Source organism: Panthera uncia (assembly GCF_023721935.1).
Source record: "Panthera uncia isolate 11264 chromosome C1 unlocalized genomic scaffold, Puncia_PCG_1.0 HiC_scaffold_3, whole genome shotgun sequence".
NCBI lineage: Eukaryota > Metazoa > Chordata > Mammalia > Carnivora > Felidae > Panthera > Panthera uncia.
In genome coordinates this window covers 1,193,120-1,217,311 of record NW_026057584.1, presented here as the reverse complement: position 1 = coordinate 1,217,311, position 24,192 = coordinate 1,193,120, and the positions used below count along the sequence as shown (strand labels likewise).

Genomic DNA, 24,192 nt, shown 5'->3' with positions numbered 1-24,192 from the left:
TAGAGGGGCGGTCAGTCCTGGCTGCCAAGCCTACCTCCAGGGACTCCACTGGGAGAGGTCCACTTAGAGCGAGGACTCGGGGGGGACACGGGTGTGACCGGATCCCCAGACCAGACTCAGTCCGGAGGCCCCAGGAGACCCAGGCTAGATGGGCACAGGTCTGTGTTTGTCCCTCCCCTTGCCTTGCCCCCGGGGCTGGGTCCCACCACCCCAATGGGTGAGCTGCGGGTGTCCCGGTCAGTCCCTTATGTGGCTCTGGGAAGCTTTCAGCGACCGAGGAGTGTGCCAGCTATGGGAGGAATCCCCGTGGGGCAGATTACCCTAAGAGGGCTCCAGAGGGAGGTCAGATTCTGGAAGGCCAGTCCAGGTACGAGGTTAGGGTGATGGGGGTCTCCTGGAGTCCTTAGACAGGTGGTTTCTCCTCTCCAGCCCTCAGCCTGTCCACCTGCTGGACACGATCCGACTACTGACCTCTACAGTCTTTTCTAGATGTTAGGGAAAAACTGGGGTTTGTTGGTTTGATTGTTTATGATTGTCCATCGGGAGGAACCAGTGGCCCACATGCCACCTTCCCCTGACGTGCGGCCCCCAAGCACACAGCGCCTCCTGTGGAGAAGGCTGGGGCCCTTCCCCGCGGCTGCGGGAGGAGGTCCGGGACAGAGGCCAGCCCCTGTCCGGGCGTGGTCTCGCAGGTGGACAGCTTCACCCAGGGCGCCTCCAGGTCTCCAGGAAACCGCTTCCAGACAACAGCGTTCTTTAGTCCCCATGGCAACAGGGCCTGCGCTCCTGTTTCCAGGGAAACAAAATCCTCAGCGTCGCGGTTGCCACAGCAACGTCTACGGGCTTCCTCGGCCACTCGGTCGCCAGCCCAGAGGGGCAGCTGGGCACCTTGGACGGAGGAGCCAGGTGTCGTGCCGGCGTGGGGCTGGTGCACTGACGCAGGTCCTGGCCCGGCCCGGGTCCCGGCCGGAGACTCACCTGGCCGCCAAGCCCCGGCTTTCTCGGAGTCCTGCCCTCCCACTCGAGATGAGCTCTCCCTCCAGCGAGCCTGGCCATAGGGGTGCCACCGCAGAGCGGTCCCCACTGGGGCTGGACACCGTGATCCAGGTCAGTGGGGTGCCCGCCCTCCAGCACCCTCCCGGGAGGAGGCCCTGAGGGCACCTTGGGAGGGTGCACGGAGAGGCCACACCTCCCCCGCTCCCCACTTGAGGGCTCACGTGGTCAGCACGAGCCTGCGTACACACGCGTGCACACACACACACGTGCAGCCTCGGCTCAGGAGAGGAGGCTGGGGGGAGACTGATCTGGGCAGAGGGAGACCCGAGCCCAGCCCCAGCCTCCCCATCCGTGCCGGCACGAGCTCAGGCCGCCAGCCCTCTTCTCTGAGCCTCAGGCTTGCAGCCTGCACGTTGGGGACGGGGAGGGCCAGAGCAACCGTCCACGCTATCGTTCTGGGACCTCGTGCACCGCTTTCTTTGTGGCCAAGTGTGGGATCCGCCACTGGTGGGTGGCTGCGGCTCGTCCCCGGTTCCAGGAGCTCCCCGGGTGCTTTTCTCCAGAGCACCACCTGCATACCGGCAGCAACCATGGTGGCTAAGAGCGTCCCCAGGCCTCTCTCTCCCTCACTCCCTGCCTCCCAGAGCCAAGCCACTGCCTGGCCCCACTAGGTGCCTGCCACTGCCATCACCTGACTCTGGCCACCACAGCCGGGCAGTCCCCACCCTGAGTGACCCCTGGGGGACCCCAGTGAACCTTGGTGCCCCAGCTGACTCAGAGTTGTCCATTAACCCAGTTCTTAGAATCTCAGACTGTGCTGCAGGGGGTTGACACAGCTCGATATAAACAGCACAGGTCGCCGGAGAAGAGTAATCGCCCACAGTTGGTGCCAGGTGATTAAATACCACGATGGAGGCACCTTACACCCACACCCACGCGCACACACGCACACACGGGTGCCCACACAGGACAGGTCAGGATGCGGCAGGATAGTGAATCAGGTGATGCCAACCACACAAAACAAGGTGGCCCTGGGTGGGTGACTGTCTCTGTCCAGCTCCCAAAGGGTCTCAGTTCCCTGGATGGAGAGAAGGATAGAGGCAGGAAGGAAAGGCTTGCACACTACAGTTCTCAAGACCCTTTCATCCAGGCACCCCATAGGATCCCCCATCAGCCTGGGAGGATTCTATCATCCCCTTTGGATTCCAGGAAAACGGAGGCTTGAGGGTTGAAGCACGTCACTATGGTTACAGGCAGTTTGAGGGAGAGACGCAGGCTGGTGCCATTGTCTGGCAGCGGGCACAAAGTGCTTGGCAAAAACGGCTGCCCCCAAACCCCTGCGGGAAACTGTCATCTGAAAGCCACAAGGAGGCCCAGCCAAGGTCTGCTCTGCCCGCCCGGCCAACACCTGTTATTTGCATCGTGGTGATGGAGATCTTGGTGCCACTGCCCTGGGGGTGAGCAGGCAGGCGGGCGCCAAGAGATGTCCAGATAGGGCTGTCCAGACGGGGAGGCAGGCCAGAAGGATCCTCCAGCCCCTGGCTGCAGACAGGGAATGAGGGCCCTGGGCAAGGTGTGGCTGGGGGGTGGGGGCCTCATGTGACCAGGCCTGAATGTGCTCCCCACACCCCCTGCAGCCTCTGCAGAGCATCCCAGAGCAGCCCGCCCCTGCCCTCCCGCTCAGAGCTGGGCCCCCAGAGGGAGGGTCCAGACCCAGCGTGGATGGGGAGGGGTGGCACGGGAGAGCCTGGGTGGTGGGTGCCAGAGGGCTGTGATCCTAGACTCGGTCCCCTGAAGAGCTACCAGATTGGTCAGACCCTGTGCCTTCTGGGTTCAGGATTGTGTTGCGTTGTGTTGCGTTGTGTCGTTGTGCTGTGTTGTTTTCTTTTTTGAGCAGCAGGCAAAACTTTATTAGATTACAGGATCAGAAAGGAAGAACAGTATGGAAGCTCTCTTTGCAGAGGGGGGGTATTCGGAAGTGAATGCCCCAGTTTAGGTTTCGATCAATGGTAGTTTTCCAGGAATTTGTCTGCGGTACCCAGACTTCCAAATTTACTGACAAAAGTCCTTGCGACATCTTCTTGCTGTCGTTTTGATGTCTGAGGATGTGAAGCGGGGTGGCCGCCGGCCCCGACGTTGAGGGGTTTGAGGCCAGGGCTTCGTGCGTGACACCCGGGAGGTCCGGACGGGCCACCCTGAAGTGATTCCCCTTTTCCTTTCCTGATCCCAGCCACCTGTCGATCCTTCTTAGGCTACTTCTGTCTGTTTCATTAACGTCGACATCTGCTGTTCCTTTGCTTTCCAGCTCTTTGGGTTTGTTGCTCAGCTAGTTGTTTGAGATGTGTACTTAGCTCATGAATTTGCAGCCTTCTGTTGAGTTTTTTTTTTAACTTTTAAAACAAATGTGTTAAAATAGATACATACATCTATACACATAAAGTCTACCATTTTAACCGTGTTTAAGTGTGCAGTTCAGTGGCACCGAGCACATTCACCCTGCTGTGCAAACCCAGAACTTCCAGAACTTTCTCACCTTCTCAAACTGAACCTCTGTCCCCGGAAACACTGACCCCTCAAGCCCTGCCCCTGCCCCCGACGCCCACCCTTCCAGTCTCTGCCTCCATGACTTCGGCCATTCTCGGGCCCTCACAGAAGTGGAGTCCTACGGCACCCCTCCCTCTGTGCGGGTCTGTTTCACGCACAACGTCCTCCGGGTTCAGCCGTGTTGAAGCCGGTGTCAGAACGGCCTTGCCTTTTAAGGCGGAGTCACCGTCCGCTGTGCGGACGGACCACGTGGTGTTTATCTATTCCTAGGTTCATGGACAGTCAGGTTGTCTCCACCTTTGGGCAGCCGTGAGCGTGCTGCCCTGAAGACTGATGTGCGCACCTGTTTCGGTGCCCGCCGTCCCTTCTTGTGGGGATGCGCTCAGAAGAGTTGCTGCTGGGCCACATGTGACTCCCTGTTTAACGGGAGGAAACACCGTGCTATTCTCCACAGCGGCTGCACCATTTCACATTCCCACTTGCATTTTTTTTAATGTTTTATTTATTTTCAAGAGATAGAGCACCAGCAGGGGAGGGACAGAGAGAGGGGGAGACGCAGAGTCTAAAGCAGGCTCCGGGCTCCCAGCTGCCGACGCAGAGCCCGAAGCGGGGCTCGAACTCGTGAACCACCGGACCACGACCTGAGCCAAAGTCGGACACTTAACCGACTGAGCCACCCAGGTGTCCCCCACGTTCCCGCTTTCTTTTTCTTCTTTTTTTAAAGGATGCTTTTCATTCTAAACAATGTGTTAGCTGCATCCCATAAATTTTGATGTAATAGTTTTCACTGTTACCCAGTTCAAGCTGTTTCCTAATTTCCATTGCAATTTCTTATGCTGTCCATGGCTTATCTAGAGGTGGAAACACCCTGATTTCCAAATATGTGGAGATTTTCAAATTCTTTTCCGCACCTCCTTTGACTACATTGTGCGCAGAGGTATTGTTCTGAACGTCTTAGCGTGGAGAAGCCTCTCGGCATCCGAGCAGAGATAGTGGGAGCTCAGTGGCCTCGGGGGAGGGCTCCATGCTGGAAATGGACATTCAGAGTTGTTGGCATGCGGGTAACCGGTGAGTGTACACAGAAAAGGAGTTGGAGCCCCCCACTCTGAAAGGCCAGAGAGGCAAGAAGGAAGCAGCTACGGAGACCAAGATGGACGGCCAATGAGGCGAGAACAACTGGGAGGAGCGATGTCAGGAGAAGCGTTTCAGGGAGGACACGGTGACCCTCATGTTGCCGACAGATCAAGGAACACGGACACCATGGACCGCTGGGTTTAGCAACACGCAGGTCGTGGATGATCTTGATTGCAAGGGGCACGTAGAAGCAACAGTTTTCTTACAGAGAGGTGTCGATTAAAGCAGTTTGTATCGGTAAGAATGGTCTGATAGAGAGAGAAAAACCACTGATACATAAGAGAGAAGGAAGGATTGCTGGAGCAGTGCATTAGGTACGTGTGAGAAGACGGGGGGATGGGGTGGGGTTGGCTGGGACGGACGGGCTGGGCAGGGGTGAGATGGGACGGGGTGAGGACGGGAGGGGGTGGGATGGGGGGGGGAAGGGTGGGAGGGGGCGGGATGGGAAGGGGTAAGAGTCGATGGGGGGATGGGGTGGGATCGGGTGGGATATGACGGGACGAGTGTATAGTTGGCCAACTTTTTTCTCCAAAGGGCCAGATAATTGATATTTTAGGCTTTGCAAACCATAAAGTTTCTGTAGCGACTCCTCAGCTCTGTTACTGGAGCACGAAGGCAGCCATAGACAATACGGAAACCAATGGATCATTCTCCAACAAAACTTTATTTACAAACGAGCGGCAGGCCAGATTTGGCCTACGAGCTACAGCTCGCTGAACTGTGGATTAGAGGACGGATAAATAGAAGGCTACGTGGGTCGGTGGGTGGAGGGACTGTTATGAGGCTGGTGGGTGCGTGGCTGTGGGCGGCTAGGTGGCAGATTGGAGAATGGCTGGGAGGACATTGCCCACAAAGGGTGGGGAAGACAGCAGATCCCATATTCTAGGAACTGGTCTTTGAGAGGAAAAACATCACAGGATTTGTTTTTCCCCTTGGGACGAGGAATTGCGTGCATATAGAAACGTGCAGACGTCCGTCCTAAGCGTGCGGCTTGACTGAACCCTCCGCTGGGCTCAGAAGTCCCCCCACCGACACAGGTTAGTCTCGCCTGTTTATACAGATGGAACCGCGGGTGTGGGTGTGTGTGCTTGTGCACAAGCACACTCTCTGTGCACCACCATATCTTCACCCAGAACGCAGCACGCGGTCATAGCTTGCTCCTCCTTTGCTCTATAGGATCGCATGGTGTGAATATACCGCGCTTTTCTTCCATTTTATTCTCAATGGCCATTTGAGCAGTTTCCACTTTGGCCTAGTAAGAACGGCACTGCCGCGAACATTCTGGCACGTATCTTCGGGGCCCTGTGTATACATTTCCATCCGTGGAAATGCTAGGTCACAGGTTTGCACGTGGTCAGCTTTAGTGGATACCGCCGAACGACTCCAAAGAGGTCGCACCAATTTATAATGTGGAACGTGGGAGGGGCTAGTCGCCATACGTCCTTGCCCACGCCCGGCACTCTTGTCATTTTCCTATTTAGCTGTTACGGTGAAGGTACAGTGCCACTGCATTGTGCTTTTACTCATCGTTTACCTGGTAACTAGTGAAGCTTTTACTCATCGCTTACCTGGTAACTAGTGAAGCTTTTACTCATCGTTTACCTGGTAACTAGTGAAGCTTTTACTCATTGTTTACCTGGTAACTAGTGAAGCTGAGCACATTTCTGTATATTTAGGGACCCCCTCGATAGCTTCTTTTGTGAGGTGTGTGCTCTAAAAGCTTGTCCATTTTTCCGTTGAGGTACCCTCTCTTTAAGTTATTATTAAGAAAACCTTTTAATTATTATTTAAAGAGATAATTATCATTAAAATAATTATTATCAAAATAATTTCATTATTATTAATCATTGAGAAAGAGCGAGCATGAGAAGGGGGAGAGGGGCAGAGGGAGGGAGAGAGAGAATATTAAGCAGGCTGTATACTCAGCATGGACCCCAAGGTGGGGCTCGATCCCACGACCCTGGATCATGACCTGAGCCCAAACGAAGAGCCGGACTTTTAACCGACTGAGCCACCCGGGTGCCCCGCTTTTAATTGTTGATGGGAATTTGCTTAATCTGAAAATGAGTCTCTATGGAATACATTCAGCACAAATATCTCCTTTTCACTCTTGTAATGGCATCTTCTAATGAGCAGAAGATCATAATTTCGATATAGCACAATTTACCAGTTTTTTCTCTTCCGTGTTAGTGCTTCTTGTGTGCTGTTTAAGAAACACACTTTGCCTCCTCCGAAGTCACAAAGATGTCCTTCTACGCTTTCTTTTCAAAGCTTTTTTGTTATACCTTCAGACTGAAACCTTCAATCCCTTTGGAACCGATCTTTGCGTACGGCGTGAGCTGGAGATCGGTGCACGTTTCCCTCCACGTGAACACCCGGGGGCCTCCCCCACCCCCATTATTGAAAAGCCCACCGTCTCCCCCCTGCGCAGCCCGCGTCATCTCCGTCGCAAACGAGCTGTGGGTGCATGTCTGTGCGTGTGTACGTGCGTGTGTGTGGACGTGTGGACACGCTTTCAGAGCTCATGACCTCTTCCACCGGTCAGTTTGTCCTTATACCAGCACCACACTGTCAGAGTCACCGTGGGTTTGTAACGTGTCTTCATTCCGGGGGCACATACCCTCTTTCTAGTTTCGTTCTCCCCGGCTGCCTTCGTACTTCTGACTCTTCATTTCCAAGTGGATTTTAGAATCAGTGTGTCAGTTTCTACACGATGAAAACTCTGCTGGGATTGGACTGGGATTCCACTGAACCTACACATTAATTGGAGGAGAACTGACCTCTTCACAATCTTGAGGCTTCCAGTAAATGAACACCACCCATTTCTTCATTTAAGCTTTCTTTCTTTTTCTTCTTTTAATTTTTTTTAACGTTTACTTATTTTGTGAGAGACAGAGACAGAGCATGAGCTGGGGAGGGGACAGAGAGAGAGGGGGAGTCACAGATTCCCAAGCAGGCTCCAGGCTCCGAGCTGTCAGCACAGAGCCCGACGCGGGGCTTGAACTCATGAACCACAAGATCATGACCTGAGCCGAAGTCGGATGCTTAACCGACTGAGCCACCCGGGCGCCCCTAAGTTGTCTTTTCCAATTTTGCTCAGTGTAGTTCTCAATGAAAAGGTCTCGCACACGTTTCGTTATTACGTTTACCTGTAGATATTCGGCGTGCCGGGATGCTACTGTCGCTGTGTAAATGGGAACGGCAGGAGAGGCCCTGTGTCCAAGGCTCCTCAGATCTCCAGCCCACAAAGCCACAAAGAACTCTGTCAGCTCCTCTTCCCCCTGAGACAGCCCTGCCCCCAGCCCAGGAGGACCACAGCCCACCCCAGGGTTCTCACCTCCCCCTAACCTCAGCCCACCTCCCTGACCTCCCTGGTTGCTTGCCTCACCCACTGATGCCCCACTGTGGCCAGTTGCCACAAAGAGGGAGTGCTGGCTCGCGGCACCCCTGCGTCCTTCCCGGAAGGGCAAACTCTGCACCCCTGGATTTTAACTTGTTGAAGACAGTTCCTCCACCCACAGGCTTTGTGGGGCCCCGGGAACGCCCCAGGGCACGGGAAACACTTGTGGCAGAATCTCCCATCAAAGAGCGGAGGGGGCGCGGTGGAGGGAAGGTGCTGTCGGAGGTCCAGGAAGCGAGGTGGGCACAGCGATGGAGTCGGGCCACAGCCTCTGAGCAGAGGGAGGGCAGTGTGGTGTCCTAGTTCTGGTGCCGGCTCAGTCATCGGTTGCCTGTGCCTCAGTGTCCTCATCTGTATAATGCGGTGAGACAGACGGTCTCTGGGGCTCCCCAGAACCTGAGAGGGCCCACCCACAGGTCAGGAGCTGGGATGGTTTCAGAGCACCATGGTGTGGCAAGGCCAGTCACTTACCAGGAGCCGAGCCCTGTGCTGTCCCCAAGCAAACCAGGGACAGCGGCACCGGCCCATCTCCAAATCGTCCATCCGTTCGCCCTGCCACAGCCAAGGCCACAGCAGACCTGGTCAGATCAGCCAGCTGGGCCAGTCAGATGGGCCACAGGTCTTCATTCAGAAACACCGCTTTCCCCACCGCCACCCTAGGGGTCAGGGGGACTGTGGCTCCCCATCCCTCAAGGGGGCATTCAAGGCCTTTGTGGCTTCCTCTCCTGCCTTGTTGCCCCAGCCCCTCACAGACTCTGAGAAGCCACCCCACTGCCTCTGCCTGCACCCTTCCCTCCGCCAGGACACCTGACCCGGGCTCCCTCTGGCTGTTGGACTCTTACTTATTCCCCAAGGTCCAGCTCACCTGCCACCTCCTCCAGAAGTCGGTGTGGGCACGGGGGGCACAGGAACCATAACATCAACAGGCTCCTTGCCCTTCCCGGAGCTCTTTGATATGAGTCATTTTGTCGTTAGTGATTCATACCTTGGGCTGGGCTTTCAGTCATTCCTGTACTGCCCTGTGTCTGGTTGATGCGAAGCATTGATCGCGCTGGGGGCTCAGGGTGGGGGCACGGAGAGGAATGATAGGTCCTGCCCCTCACTCCCAAATGCCTCGTTCAACGCCTGGCCTGGATCTCCCACTTACTATGAGTTGAGGACCAAAGTGCCAGCCATAGGAAGCATGCCCCTGCTCCTGGGGTGACGCCCAGGGCCCTAGAGGGCTCAGACGCACAGACATCTGAACCGAGCGGGGCTAAGACAAAGCACGTCAGGGGCCAGGTGTTAGCCCAGACACAGAGAAGCTCTTTTTCCTACGGAAATGGAGCCTGGCAGGCCAGCGCCCTGGCCAGGGCTCCCCCCGCAGCAGGCCAAGCCACGGAAACATGGCAAGCAGACGTCCGGTAGCTGGACTTGGCTGCAGGCTCTGTCCTCAGACGTGTTCTTCAAGCTGTGCCCGCTCCTGGCGAGGGCCAGCGCCCGCCACCTACGGATGCAGGAAGGCCTGTGGGAGTGCCCAGTGCGGAGAGGCTTGGGGCCGCGCGGGCGTTGGGAAGGTGCTGGGACCCACGGGCTCAGGGCCTGAGCGTGAATGACCTTGAGTGGGCCCCCGGCTTCCTCACGTGGTGGAGGCGAGACGCTGGCCTCTCAGGGCATGGTCAGGGGCACACACATGTCTGCTAGGAAATCCTCAGCAGTGACCGCCCAGCCCCGCCTCACTGGTGCAGGCTCACTGCTGTCACTTACCTCTCGGCGGGCGGGTGCCCGGCCCTGCACCCTTCCCCTCCCCTGCAGCCCAGCCTCCTGCAGAGCCCCCGGCGGCCACACGGCGGCACTGTGGGAGCTCGGCCGCCAGACCCCGGGGCTGGCCAGTCCACCGCGCACAGGGGCCCGGCCGGCTCCTGCACTCCAGCTGGTCACGCGGCCTGCTCCTGCCCCGGGAGGCTGCGGCCTGAGACCCGGTTGAGTTGGGCGCTTCCACTGGACGCTGTCTCTCCCAGGGTGACGTTAATCCGCGCTTCTGGTGACACTGGGCTCGTTGAACCCACCCTGGTCCATCCAAGGGTCTCCCTGACTTGGGTCTGGGGGAGCCTCATCTTCTTCCATCTAGAAGACGCCGGGTTCCTCTTGCGAATCCTTCCTTCTCTCCCCCTGGGTGACAGGCTGTCTGCCCATGCCCCCTAGCAGCCTGGACGTTCAGAGGGAGCCACTCGGGGACTTTCTGATGCTGGTCACCAGCAAGAGGAAGTGATGAAATTGCTGTGTGATTTCCATTTCTGACCTACACCCCCTGCCCTCCCCAGCCTCCTCCTGACCCACAGACTCCACACCCCACCCTCACAGAACTGTAGCCCCCCGGGGCTCTGGGATGCCCCCTCCCATTTCCCAGATGAGGACCTGAGGCCGTTGACGCCCAGGGTCACGCGGCGCACCGGCCGTGGGGGAACAGGGACCCATTCTCCTAACGGGGAGTCCTGCTCTGATCCAGGGGTGGGGGTAGATAGGTGAGCCCACGGTTCCCCCATCCCCACAGCCACAACGGGGAGGGTGACAGTGATGAAGCAGTGACTACCCCCCTTAGGGCCGAGATCTGCTCCCATGGGCGGTGCCACGGAGGGGCTGTGACCTTGCAGAGGCCCTTAGCCAAGGTTGAGCAGAGCAGGGCACTGGGGGCAGGAAGAAAGGACACGGCTGGGTTCAACTACGAGTCTGAGGTCTTCTGTTAACCAGTGTCCAGCCCTCCGACGGGCTGAGAGTCCCGGGGCGGGAGGCAGGCTTCTGGAAGTCTCCCTGTGCACTGGCCGGACACGCGGACGTCCACCCCCACCCCCACCCCAGGGCCCGGCCACAAATGGCCGGCCAGGAAGGAGGGCCCCTCCGGCCCGCAGAGGAGGCCACCCGCGGGGACCTACAGGGCCGCAGGTGCCGGCCAGGGGTTGCAGACAGGAAGGTCTTGCGGCGGGAAGGGAGGACCTCTCCGGGCCAGACTCAGGCCGGCCGGGAACGGGCAGCGGGCGCCGGTGTCCAGCCCGCACGTCCGCGAGGCCCCGGGAAGCATCCGGGCTGGAGACCAGGCCTCTCCTCCCGGCACCGCCCCCTCCCGTTCCCCTCCCCCTGCCGCGCCCGCCCCCTCCCTGCCTCCTCCCCTTCCCTTCCCCCTGCTGGGCCTGCCCCTTTCCCTCCCTAGGTTTCCACGGGGGCGGGGCTGCCCCCCCACCCCACGGCCCCTCCCCTCCACGCGCCCCCCGCCGCGCCCCCTCCGCTCCAGCTGGGCCTCGGCCCATCGCCGGCACCCGGCCACAGCTGGAACCCATTACGCCCCCAGCGCCTCTCGGGACGTCTCGGCTAATAAGTGACCCTCTGTGAATGTTAGGAATGAGTCAAGTTTATGCCTCGCTGCTGCCTTCCCGTTAGCGGGTGGCGCCTCGGATGCCCGAGGGAGCGGGGGAGGGCGGGGGAGGGCGAAGGGGCAGAGTCGTTCCTGGCCTCGGAGGGAGAGCTTCCTGGAGTTCATGCTCCTTGCAGCGGGAGGGGGGGGCCGGGGCCGGGTCTCGCTACCCCGCTGAGCCTCAGTTTCCCCGCGTGCAAATAAAGGCTTCGGGGCAGACAACGGCTGAGCCCTTTCGGCTGCCTTTCCTCCCAGGAGGACAGGAGGGGCCATTGATGGTCTTGGCACCCTTTCCTTGCTTGGCCCGGAACGGGAAGCAGGCACATCGTCCCCTGCCCCCAAAGCAGGCTTCTCACCTCCCACCCAGAGCAATACTGGAGGGGGTCATCTGGGGGCAACGGTGGGTAAGGGGGCCTCCCCAAGACCCCTCAGCTGACTCAGATTCAAGCACCCCTGAGAAGTAAGGCTCCAGCCTGAAGAAGGTCTGGGCCCCGGGTGAACCAGAAGTGGGGCCCTCACTCCAGCCAGAGGGCATGGAGGTCAGTCCCCGGCATTTGCTCAGTGGCTGCCCAGCAACTGGGCTGCTGTTGGGGATCAGAGCGGGGACTTACCAGGTGTCACTCCGGAGCCCGGGTCTTGGGGTGACTCTTGGCGACCTGGTCCTGATTGAAGAGGCCTCGCGTCTGGGGAGAATTTGAGGTCGTGTGTGCAGAAGAGACCAGACTCTGATCTCAGGAAGAAGGAACGTGGGGGTTGTGGGGGGGAATGTACCAAGGCAGCGGGCTGGGCAGGGCAGGGGTGCACCCAGGAAGCCCTCCAGCCAGGCCCTGAGGTTCAGAGCCAGGTAGACAAGTCTGAACCTGGAGAAGGTCTTCAGGGAGAGCTGGGGGGAGCTCAGAGGAGGGAGGGGACAGGCGGAAGGAGGCTGTTTGGTGGTCATTCACCAGGACCCCGGGCTGGGAGGGAGAGATGGGGAGTCAGGGGGCCAGGAGCAGGGGTCCTGGGAAGCTGGAGGAAGGATGAGTCTGGGCACACGGTGATGAGTTCGAGAGGCCTGGGAATGGGGCAGGGAGTGATAGGAGGACCTGGTTGGCAGCCCTGGAGAGTCGTGGGGAGCAGACATCTGTCTCCAGAACTCCTGGGAAGCATCCGGTGACCTTGTCACATCAAGGCCTCTCATGTCCATAGTGAAGTGCTGTTTCACAGGCCCCTGAACATCCTTCCCATGGGCGGTGCCACAATCAGACATGGCAAGAAGGGCACCCCCAGGCCCTCCCCCAGCTCTGCCCACCTCACGATGCAACGAATCCCCAGGGCCGAGGCAGTGTGCCAGCTCAGAGCCCAAGACCTCCCAACACCAGCCTCTGGGCATCCGGGACCCTGGGATTTCCTGCCCACTGCCAGGCCTCTTCAGACCTCTCCCACGGCAGTCAGCGGCTCTGGACTGGCCAGGGGGGAAGGCCGTCCTCACTACCCTCCCACAGCCCACCCCTCGGTTCCCATCCTGCCCTCTCCCAGGGCCCACCCGCGCCCTTCCCGGCGGGCAGGGTGAAGCCCCAGGCAGCTGGCCATGCCCTAAAGGGAGGCGGGTGGGTGGTCTCAGGTCCTTACCAGTCCTCCCAGCAACCCAGGCCGTGAAGGTGGAGACTGTGTGGGCAGCTGGGTGGGTCGTTGTGTCCCGTGGGCCAGAGCAAGGGCGCCTGCCTGCCAGCGCCCTGCAGAGGCCCACTGGGGACACCCAGCCCTGCCCTCACAGAGGGGGAGCAGGGCCAGAGGGCAGCGCACAGTGGCCACCGAGGCCAGGTGCTGTCCTGGTCACCGGTGCTCAGGGCACTACCAGGACAGGCAGGTGCCCTCCCACCTTACAGGTAGAGAAACCAGGGCGTGTGCTCTGGATGACAGCCTCACCCAGGCCTCAGGGGCACTTTGCTGCCGCCCTGGGGGAGCTCTGCGGTACCCCCCACTAACTCCGCTGGGCACGTGGGGCTATTTGGCGGCTGTCCAGGAAACTGCCAGCCCCCGGTGTCTCTCTGGACGGCTGTTTTTCAGAGGCTGGAGGACACCGTCTTGAGTCCCATGGCCAGCAGAGAAGACCGGGCACTGACCGTGCGTGGGGAAGGCTGGCCGGGTTTGCCCACCCCTGTGCCCGCCCGAATCCGTGAGATCGTAGCTGGCAGCCTGAAGGACGAACCACACCAAGGTGACGGGAGGTGGTAGGGGTGACAGTGGGGGTGGGGGTGGGCACCGGGGAAGCCACAGAGCCCTGAGCTGGAGGCTGGCTGGGTGTACCGAGCCCCCGCTCAGCTGGCCCCTCCCGGCCTGTCATCATCTTCCAGTGCGATGGGGCACAGAGCCACACCCTCCCACGGGGTCAGCCACGGGGGTCGTGTGTCCGTGCCCACCGTGTGTTTTACGGCTAGCCCGCAAGGACTGTCCGGTGCTGCATTTGTGTTTGTGGCACATTCGCGACCGCCAGTCTGGACTTCGTCCGTATTTGTTCTTCATTAGATGAGTGAAAATCCTGAAGGCTGACACTCGGGAGGCACAGGTGCTGAGCAGCCCCGCCCCCGACCTCTGCTCACCCAGCCCGAGGGCCCCCTAGGGCCAGCGCTTTGCAGGGACTGGCTCCAGGCTGGGTCCCCGTGTCACGGCCGCCCAACTGGCCAGGCCACTTGGCCCTACCTAGTGCTTGTGACTCCCTCACGTGTGGGTCCCAAGACCCCTCGCCATAGTGAGGGTCTGTCCCGCCCCCCGAGGGAACCAGTGGTTCACCGGGTATATGTTAAGGAAAAGGAAACTCCACTGTGCACTTAGAAAAGCAACTTCCTACTCGGATGAGATCCGGTTACCCCAGATCAGCAGTTGTCACTGCTTCACAGGGCGTGGGGGGACCCGCTGTGCAGGCCTCGCCCACACCCTCGCTTGAATTGGCTTGGGGCGGTACTGGGGTCAAAGGCAGGAGGTCAGTAGCACATCCACCAACAGGAGAGGGAGGGAGGCCTCGAGCACGAAGTCCACGTCCCCCACACCGGGGGTCTCCCGGGTCAGAACTGGGACCCCTGCTGGAAGATGGGGGCAGGCCAGCAGCGAGAGCCCAGTGGCCGGCCCACAGCCCCACCGTGGAGAGACAGTGCGCCGTGGCTGAGCAGGTGGGGGGCCCCGGTCCGGCCCCCCGGGCTGACCCTGGGGCCGCACCTGCGCAGGGCTGCAGGAGCCGCCGGCCATGTCAGCAGGGGTGCAGGAGGAGAACGAGCGTCTGCAGGAGGAGCTGTCCAGGCTGGGGGAGCTGCTGGCCCAGGCAGACGCAGAGCAGGACCAACTGGCCGGCAGGTACCACGCGGTCAGTGCGCGGGTAAGTGCGTGCGCTAGGCACGTGGCAGACGGAGGTGGCAGACCGGCCTGTGGTGAGGCGGTCACCTGTTGGGACTGGCGGCCAGACCGGTGGGACCATCGTCAAGTCTCGGGACACAGAAGGACAGTTCGTCGGCCATGGACACAAACGGCAGACGGGAAAACAGGCTGGAGGCGGGAGGGCGAGAATAGGAGGGGCGTCCAGGCCCCGCTGCCCCCGAAAGTCCCCCCTAGATCTCACAGCCCGGCTGAGGACATTGACTCGTGCCCTGGCCACCTGGGGGATTTGTGGGGGCAGCCTGGTCAGTCCTGAGCCCTCAGCTCCGGCACCTCACCTTTGGGGTCTGCTGACGAATTGGCCCCAACACTCAGACAGAGCTTCTAGAGAATTGGCTCCCCCCCCCCCACCTCTACCTTTTCCTGACAGCCGAGGCCAGCACAGACCTCAGAGGACACCTGTGACCCCCTGGGTCCTCCACCTTGGCCTCCTGGGCATCCACAATGCCTGCGGCCACAGCAAGAGACCATTTGGTTGCAAGGTGTGGAGGTGGGGAGGGCCCCCTATTGTGTGGACAGGGAAACCGTGGCGGCTAGGTGAAGAAACTTGCCAGGCCAGACCCTCCTCCCGGTGTCTGCGGCTTCTGAGGCAGGACTGGGCTAGGGATGCTCCGTGTGGGGTGCTCAGAGACCCTGGCATGTCTGGCTCGGCCCCCACCCCTGCAGTTTTCGGAGTCCTCCTTGCCCTACGTGGCGGGATAGATGACCCCACTTTCCAGATGTGGAAACTGAGGCTCAGAGCAGGCCAGAGTTGCCCAGGGCCGTGCTGCCAGTGTTGGAGCTGAGACCTGAACCAGGGTCCCGCCCTTTCTCCAGCACGACCAGTGACCGGTGCCAACTGCCCAAGGGCCCCAGGCTGGCCTCGTGTCCCCTGGGATGCCCGGGGCTGCCAGAAATAGGTGGCATCCGCAGCCCCCAGACTAAACACCTGCTCCCACTGCTGCCCCCACCCCTAGCGAGGCCCTCAGGGCAGGACCACGAGGGCCCTCCTCACCCCCCGTCAGGGCCAGGAGTACATCAGTGAGCTCGCCTGCCCTCCCTGGCGGTCTGTGGCCTCGGCCCAGTCGTGGGGGTGGGGGGCCTTCCTAGCACAGGGTGGGGAGATGTTGGGAACCAGTGGTGGGAATAGAAGCCAGAAATCCTGCGGACAGATTAGTAAGCCTCATGAGTCAGAACTGAACTCCCAGACCCCGCAGCTCGGCGGACATGTCAGGCTCCCGCGGGCATCTCAGCCTCCCCTTGGGCAGGCGCCAGCAGGGGCCAGGCCCCCCTCCGCGTTACCCCCAAGCAGATGGCGGGGTGGGGTGGGGGTCAGGGTGGAGGTGGCACTGCTTGGTGGGCATCTCCATCCCAGTTGGCATCCCCACAGCCCCTGCCCCGGCCTCTTGGCTCCGCTGGGCTCTCCGGCCCGCCCTCCCTCGTCCTACTGGTGGCCTCCAGGCTCTCCCGGCCTTCCCGTAGCTCGGCCCCCCACCAGCCTGCTTGCTCGGCCCGACGGCCCCTCCCCGGACACCCCCAGTGTGCTCTGGGTCAGCACATCTAGGGGCAGCCCCCAGCACCTCCTGTTCCCCTTGGAGCTCTAGGGTCCCCGTGTGCTCGGGCTCCAGCAGGGAGCCAAGAAGGATGCAGACTCTGGGCAGGCCTGGTCCAGCTTAGAGGACTCCCCTCCCCACCAGGCCGCTCAGGGTGGGCGTGGTCCCTGCCACGTGCCGGAGGAGGCACTGGCAACACATTCCAGCACAGGCGGTGGGCACGGCTGGAGGGGTGGGACCCCACACGCACTCTCTCTTAGGGGGCTGACCCCAGGCCTGCTCTGCAATTCAGCCATGCTGCCTGCCCTTTATGAACCGGGCCCCGAGGCCCCCTTCTCAGCCAGCCACGGGCCCTGGGCACGTGGTCAGGTGTGAACGCCCGCCCATCGGACCCACTATGGCGGGGGGGGGGGGCCTGAGCTTCAGCAGACCCAGCCGTACCTGGACCCCAACACCGCTGGGGCCTGAGGGGAGCCCTCTCTGCCACCTGTGGGAGGGCTCGGTGCCACAGCCGCCCTGCCTGCTGGCGAGGTGGGTCACAGTCGCTCTCCAGCTACAGGCCCGTCTGGAGACCACTGAGGCTCGGCTGCGGAGGTCGGAGCTGGAGCACAGTGCGGACCTGGAGGAGGCCCTGGGCCGTTTGGAGGCCGCTGAGCAGAGGTGAGCTGGGTGGATGCGGCAGCCGGGGCCACAGGGAACTCGGCCATCACCCCCAGAGGCGGCAGACCCCGCTGTGCCTTGGGGCTGTTGGCCAGTCTCTTCCCAGAGTGACTCCAGGTCAAATTTGCCCGTGGGAGGTGGCCACAGGCTTGGGTGGACAGGGCAGGGTGGGCAGAGGGCCGGCCTGCCGTGGGCCTCGGGCATGGGGTGCAGGCCCCCCAGGTCTGAGGGTCCCCCCGGCCCTGCTCCCCCACGTCTGCCTCCTCCCGGCCCCGACGCCTGCCGAGGCTGCCACTCTGGCGGGTCCCCTGAGCTGACTGTGGCCCGTGGTTGGCACAGCCAGTCCGGGGTCCCTGGGGGTGCTGCCCTCAACCCCAGCCTTCTTCACACTCTGGCCCTGACTCCCAGGCCCCTTAGGTGCCAAGCCACTCTGACGTCATGGTCAGGGGCTCATCCGTTCACTGTCGGCAAGCATGGGTCATGGCCCGGCACCCCCAGGGGTAACCTCAGCCCTCCAGAGGTGGCCCCCGAACCCCCAGGCTCCAGGACACCATCCCTGGAAAGGGAGAACATGTCTCCACACTGCAGGGAGGGCAGCCAGTGGGGCTGAGCCCCTGAGCACAGCTGCGTCTCCAGACCTGGGGGAGGTTAGGACACGTGTGGACTACTTCCCGTTACTTGCTCTGTCCTCGGGGACTCTGGAAAAAGAAGGAAAGTGCTGGGAAGCATTTGGAAAACCAGTTTTCCAAAAACAGCGGGGGGGGGGGGGGGGGGGGGGGGGGGAGGGGGGGCGGAGGTGGGAGGTAATAACCCAGGAGGAGGGTGATGCCTGAGTTGCAAAGAGGAACAGAGAAGGTCTTTTCTGTGGCCCCGAAGCCTGGCTGGGAGGGCTGGCTCTTGGATACCGGCTCCACCCAGCTCGGCTGCTTTTGTGGAGAAAGGCCTCCAGGGTAACAGGGGGGCTGCCGCCTTCGGGGGATGGGGGGGCATGCCTGACTCCCTCTCTGCATTGCCCTGCCCCTTCCCCCCAGGCCCGTCCCTCAGCTCCCAGCGCTGCCCCTCTGAGCAGTCTGTCTGAGGGCTCCCCTCGGCACGAGGGACGGAGACGGCCGAGGTGGTACGCTTGTGGACGCGGCCAGGAGAGCCCGTGTTGCGGGGGAGGGAGAGCAGGCATCCCAGAGAAGGAGGAGGGGGCCAGGGTGGCACTCAGAAATTGGCCCCAGTTTGGGGAGCCATCGGGGACTCATTGCAGGTGGCCAGTGCCGCTCAGGAGCGGTTGCGGCCTTCGGGCCTGAGCTGGGTCGGCTGGGTCTCAGGGAGCCTTTCTAGAAGCCCCGGGCCATGGCCGAGCTGCTGTGGTGTCTGCCCGTCCAGGAGCACGGGGCTCTCCCAGGTGAACACCCTTCTGCGGGAACAGCTGGGGCACATGAAGAAGGCCAACGACAGGCTGGCCGAGGAGCTGGCCAGGACGACGGACGGCGTACTCCATCTTCGGAGCCAGCTGGAGCTGAGGGAGGCACGGCGCCGGGCAGAGACACAGGTGCTTTGCCCGCTTCTGCCCGTCGGCGGGGGACACCTGATCTGGTGCTTTGGCTGGCGGTAGGGGTAGGCAGTGGGGACCAGGACAGGGCGAATTGGCTCCCACTGTGGTTCCCCTCCCACCCCTCCCCCGGGGGCAAGGCCGCCGACCTCCTGCCGCACCATGTTCGGCCTTCGGCTGGGCCCCTGCAGTCTACTTTGTGGGGGGCGCTAGGGTAAGGAGACCCTTCCTTGAGAAAAGGCGAGCAGGACCCCAAGAACAGACTTGGAAAGTAGAACAAGGTCACAGGGCCACGTCCTGCCCCATTTTTGAGAGAGGTGGTCTCCGGGGGCCCGACTCCTTGCCGTGTCCGGACTGCAAGGGCGGGGGCCACACCATTGCTCCCAGCCCGTGGCCAGGGCCAGCAGGGCCCCCTGCTGTGACCTTGCCCCCTGTCAGTTTTCTGAATCCCTAAGTCCTTCCGGGGGCTCAGGGCACAGTGCTCCAGGCACAGCCTCAGCTGGTGGTCACCAATGGCAAGACCCCTGGCGGGAGCCGGGGCAGATGCCTGGCACAGATGATGCCCCCCCCAGGTCTCCCCACAACAGGCTGGTGAGCACTGAGTGAAAAGAGACCTTCGTGCGCTGATGTGTCACTGGACCCCGGCCCTGGAAAGGGGCATGGCCGGGGGCAAGGCAGGCCTCTGTAGCTGCAGCCATCCCTAAAGGGGCGCCGGTGTCCCCACGGCCTTCCCCCTGTCCTCTGCAGGCAGGCACCACTGGCAGGATTCCTCCCAGACGCTGCCTGGAAAACGGCCTCCTCCAGGGAAAGGAGGCCGAGATGGCCCCTGCGGGCCTGGGCCTCAGGCCGACCCTACACAGACATCCCTCTGCAAGCCCCGCGGTCACTGCACCTCCCACCAGGGAGCAGGTGGGGGGCCCCCGTGCCCAGCCCTCTGTGGCTGCTGTTGCCATCAGAGGCTAGGGGTGCCCCCTGCTGCACAGAAGGGGAGGGCGCCAGGCAGGCCGCCCCAGGCGTAATCAAGGGTGTGTGTCACTCAGAGGGCCACGTCCATCATCACGTCACAGGGAGGAGCTAATGGCAGGACCCCACCCCCACCCATGAGGCAGGGGGCGTGTTCGAGGCAGCCCCTCCTCCTCTCGCTGCCGGCCTGTGACCGCTGAGTGGAAACAAGGCCCCTGGGTCTCAAGTTGGGTTTGTCGAGGGTCTTCATCTCCCCCTCCTCCTCGTCCTTGAAAGGACGTCCCGCTGGTCAGCGGGTGTTTTCTCCCAGTGCTTTAAAGACCCTTTGTCTCTGTCTCGTCCCCCGTCGCCGCCCAGCGCTCAGCTCCAGGCGCCTGTGACTCCGTGGGACTCCTCGCACAGGCGATCTGTCCTCTCCCCTGGCTGCCGGAAGATCCCGCTTTGACTTTGCTGCTCTGCAGTTTTTACTAGCATGTGTCTATGTGCAGCTTTCTGTTTGCTTATCCTGCCTCGGATTCACCAGGGTTCTGTGTCTTCTGTTATTTTTGGAAAGTAGCGCTTCCCCCTCTGAGCCCTGCCTGTGCTCACGCGCTCTCCTCCCCGACTTGGTGGCTCCGCCCACAGCCATCTGAACCTTCGTGTCTGCTTTCTTTGTGTCACCCTGGCTTATATTCTAGATAATTTCTTCAAATATACCTACTTGGTCAGTAATTTTGTCTTCGGCGTCCAATTTCTGTTAAACCTGCCTGCTTTGCTTAAATCCCAAATACTGTGTTTTTCATCTTTAAGGATTCTGGTTGATTCTTTTCCAAATATCTTACACTTAACTCATGGTCAAGCTCCTGGTTTACTTGCTGATGCAAATTAAGTAGTTATGTTCCAAGCTGTGCCTGATGTTCTGACGTCCAAGTTCTTTAAGGTTAGTGCTGTTTCCTTGTGTCTTTGGTGGTTTAAAAAAAAATTTCTTAAACCAAAAGCTGCTTATTTTTCTCGCAACTTTGTGAAAGTTCTTCGAAACCTAGAGTGGATGTGGCATCTTCCAGAAAGGATTTCCGTTCACTTCTGACAAGTACCCGGGGCTCTAACAGTCTTTGGACCTGTTAGAATTGAAACAAATTTTCAACCTGAGTTTTTTTTTAAACCGCCCAGGTTATGTGAATCCAGGTGGCATAAAGGCTGATGTGTGGTTCCAAATCCAGAGGGGAGATTTTTTTCCTTCCTGTCTTACCATTCAGGCTGCTGTCACAGAACACCACAGACCGGGGGTTGGAGAGGGGTGCTATGTTACGCTAACGTTTATCTCTCACGGTTCTGGAAGCAGGAAGGCCACGATCAAGGTGGGAGACTGTTCAGTGTGTGATGCTCCCCGGGTCGGAGATAGCACCTTCTCCCCGTAACCACACACGGTGGAGGGGGCGAGGGAGCGCTCTGGGGCCCTTTCATAAGGGCACTAACTCCATCATGAGGACGGAGCCTGAAAGCCCCACCTCCAAATACAGTCCCACCGGGGATTAGGTTTCCACATAGGACTTTCAGGGGACACAAACATTCTGTGTCCCCTGTGCCTTCTCGCAGTGCCCTGTGGGCAGGGCTGTGAGCACGTGTGAGTGCGGACGTGTGCACCTGTGTGTCCTGCTCAGTCAGCTCCGGCACACCCTCCAGAGAGATCTCACTCACGAGTGTGGGCAGACTCCACCTCTGGATGGGCGCCACGCTTTCCTCTGCATCCCGAGCCCCTGTGGTCAAGGAGGCACGTTCAAGTTGCTCAGTTTGGCAAGAGGCTGGCTGCCGATGTTCCTCTCAAGTTCCTGACCTCGCCGGTTTCTGGCCTCAGTGCTCCCTAGCGTGTGGGTCAGGGGTCCCTGCCCGAGCGCTCCCTACCACGAGGGCCAGCCCAGCCTGCACTCAGGGCGCTGTGAAGCCTGGAATCTGATGTAGCTAATCGCTGTTATTGGACAGGCCCGTCCAGGCATCCGGTACTGCAAGGCATGTCTGATCCCTGCTCTTTGCTGATCACAATGGGGTTTGGGAGGTGCAGTGCGAGTGCACAGAGGACCCCGGCCCCGGGCACGAAGGGGCTTTCCCTACAGAAGGCATACAGGGCTTGGGTGGGGGGGACCTCAGATGTGGGGTCAGGACAGGGGTTGCAGCAGAGGCTCTGTGAAGGTTGGAGAGTGTGTGGGTCCTGAGAGCTGGGAAAGGTGAGGTCACTCTGTGTCAGGAAGCAGCCAGGCTGCGCTGTGACAGGCAGGGGACAGAGGAGTGTGGGAAAGCACTGGGCATGCGGTGAGCCCTCTGGGGGTCCTGGAAGTCAGCACTCAGGACGCAGCCCAGGGACCAGGGACAGGGAAGGTGGCATGGAGACTCAGGACGCCGGGGCTTCAGCTCAGTTCTCTGAAAGGCTGGTGCCACTGGCCACACATGGCTCTGTCCGGTTCCCGCTTCCACTCTCCCCTCTTCCCCCGCCCCCCCGCAGTCCTGCTGTAGCCTCCTCCTCCGCCATTACTCCCCATTCACTCTGCCCCGTCTTAGCGGGCGGCTTCCCCACTGCCTCGCCATGCACTCTGAGTGGTAGAGGCTTCTGTGTCCCTGGACGTGTTGGGGACCCCCGAGAGGGACAGCTGCTGTCCTGGTGCTGGAGGAAGGGGGGAAACCTGGCCTCCCCGCCCCCCCTCATGCTGGGAGTGGGGTGGCTGCTGAGGGTCGCCAAGTACCTCCCACCCCGGCAGGGAGACCAGGCTGGGTGAGTCCCAGGTCGGGGCAGGAGCTGGATGCGACCCCCTCCCCAGGTCCGCGAGGTGGGGGAGTGAGCACTGCCCCCTGGAGCAGGGGATCTGCACCTTTTGGGAAGACGAGCCCCTGGGAAAGGGGGCTGCAGAGCCACAGGTGATATGGGTGTGCTCCCCACAGAGGATCCGGGAGAGGCGGTGTGGAGAGGCCGGTGGGGTTGCAGGCTGCACTCGCCTCGCACGCCTGAGCAGACTCAGGCCTCTTGCTCGCAGATCCGGCGCACACGCTCGGGGGGGTCCCAGGACTTCCTCCTCCTGTGGAGACAGGTCACCGCACTCCGCGTACAGCTGGCCGAGCTGCGCACAACCGCAGAGAGGTAACGCCATAGGGTCCACCGGGCGGTGGGGGAGATGGGGCGTCCGGACCTGTCTGGACCTCGCACTGGCCCCACAGGTGCGGTGAACAGGCAGGAGGGGCGGGTGGCGGGGGGAGAAGCAAGAATGGACAGACCAAGATGGACAAGGGTGCAGGGGAGAGAGGACAGCGGGGCAGGCCAGCTGGGGGGCCGCCGCAGAGGGGGGAGCTTCAGGGGCCCTGGGATCCCTCCGGCACCTCACACAGGTCTGACCTGGGAGCCTCGGGGTACAAGTCAGCACCCCCATTCGCACAGGGGGAGGCTGAGGGTCAGAGGGCCGGCGTCCTGATGGAGGCAGACAGCCCGCCCGGTCTGGCCTGGCCCGGCCCCCGCTCGCCGTCCCTGGCTGTGACGAGGGGACAGTGCACACCTGGTGGTGGGGGCTTCTCCTGAGGATGGCCGGGGAGGGGGCTGCCGTGGTAGAGGGCGGGCCGATGTGACCGGATCCTGCCCTCCCCCCGGACGGTCCCGAGGCTCAGCAGGGGGTGCTGCTCTGGTCTCCCAGGGCTCTCACCGACATGCGCGCGGAGATGGCCAGGACAGCCGGGCGCCTGCAAACGGCCTGCCTGGCCCTGGGCTCCAGGCTGCGGCTGGCGGCCAGCAGTGCGGCGGGCGCCCTGGAGCAGCGGCTGCGGGACCAGGTGCGGGAGACGCTGCAGCTGCAGGGCCGCTGGGACGCAGAGAAGGTGGCGCTCCAGGCCAGGTGGGTGCTGGGGGCCCGAGGGTGGACGGAGGCGGGGGAAGGGCCACCCCGCCCTGTCCTGTCTCCCGGGCGGCTGCCGGTTCTGAGACTCAGGCCCGTGGCCCGTGCACAGCTTTGCCTCCTGATCTGCACCCAGCATCCTGCTTCTCCCACCCTGCTGGCAGCCCAGGGACGGTCCCCAGGTCACTGGGCTCACGCGACCCTAACCCACCCCCCCGAGGCCAAGGTACAGCTCCCGACATCCGAGGGCTTCCGTGAACACTGCAGCGGGCATGTCTCTGCTGTTCCCAGAAGGGAAACTTTCAGGCCTAAGAGCACCTTCCTGCAAAGGGGGGACGCCTGCTTTGAGACAGACCATTTAAGAAGCTGAGGCAGGTGGAGGTGGAGTCTGTGAGTAAGCACAGAAGGTTCTGGACACAGAACCCACGTCTGCAGCTCAGAAATCTCTTGAGAGCAGCTTCAGCAGGAAATGGGGGGACAGCTCCCTGGGGAGGCCTCACCTACCGGCCCCAGGGCACAGTTCCACAGAACCGAGGGGTCTGGGGCTCCCTTGGCCACAAACACCTGCCAGGCTGAGGGGAAGAAAGCTGTCCCGCCCTCAGGGGGTGAGTTGAGTGAAACGAACCCTAACTAGCCCCAAAGGAGCATGATTGCAGGGCCCGGGGATGCCAGATGGCCCAGCTCAGCCTGCAGGGGCAGCTCTGCCGGGCCTGAGCGGAACACCCCAGGACTACAGGAAGGGAGACCCCAGGGCCACAGGAAGGGAGACCCCGGGGCCA

The 24,192-nt window shown here is 61.3% G+C and overlaps 1 protein-coding gene across 1 annotated transcript in view; it reads left to right on the top strand.

Annotated features, from left to right (window-relative positions):
- The first annotated feature begins 463 nt into the window (after positions 1-463).
- The window catches only part of LOC125910910 (ciliary rootlet coiled-coil protein 2-like), a 61,326-nt gene continuing 37,597 nt past the window's right edge, over positions 464-24,192 (top strand). Inside the window, 9 exon segments of the mRNA XM_049614451.1 lie at positions 464-1,107; positions 13,512-13,662; positions 14,666-14,814; positions 16,956-17,062; positions 18,437-18,602; positions 19,923-20,035; positions 22,042-22,308; positions 22,519-22,671; positions 23,168-23,413. Coding sequence (XP_049470408.1) covers positions 529-1,107; positions 13,512-13,662; positions 14,666-14,814; positions 16,956-17,062; positions 18,437-18,602; positions 19,923-20,035; positions 22,042-22,308; positions 22,519-22,671; positions 23,168-23,413 — 1,931 coding nt within the window. The 5' untranslated portion in view covers positions 464-528.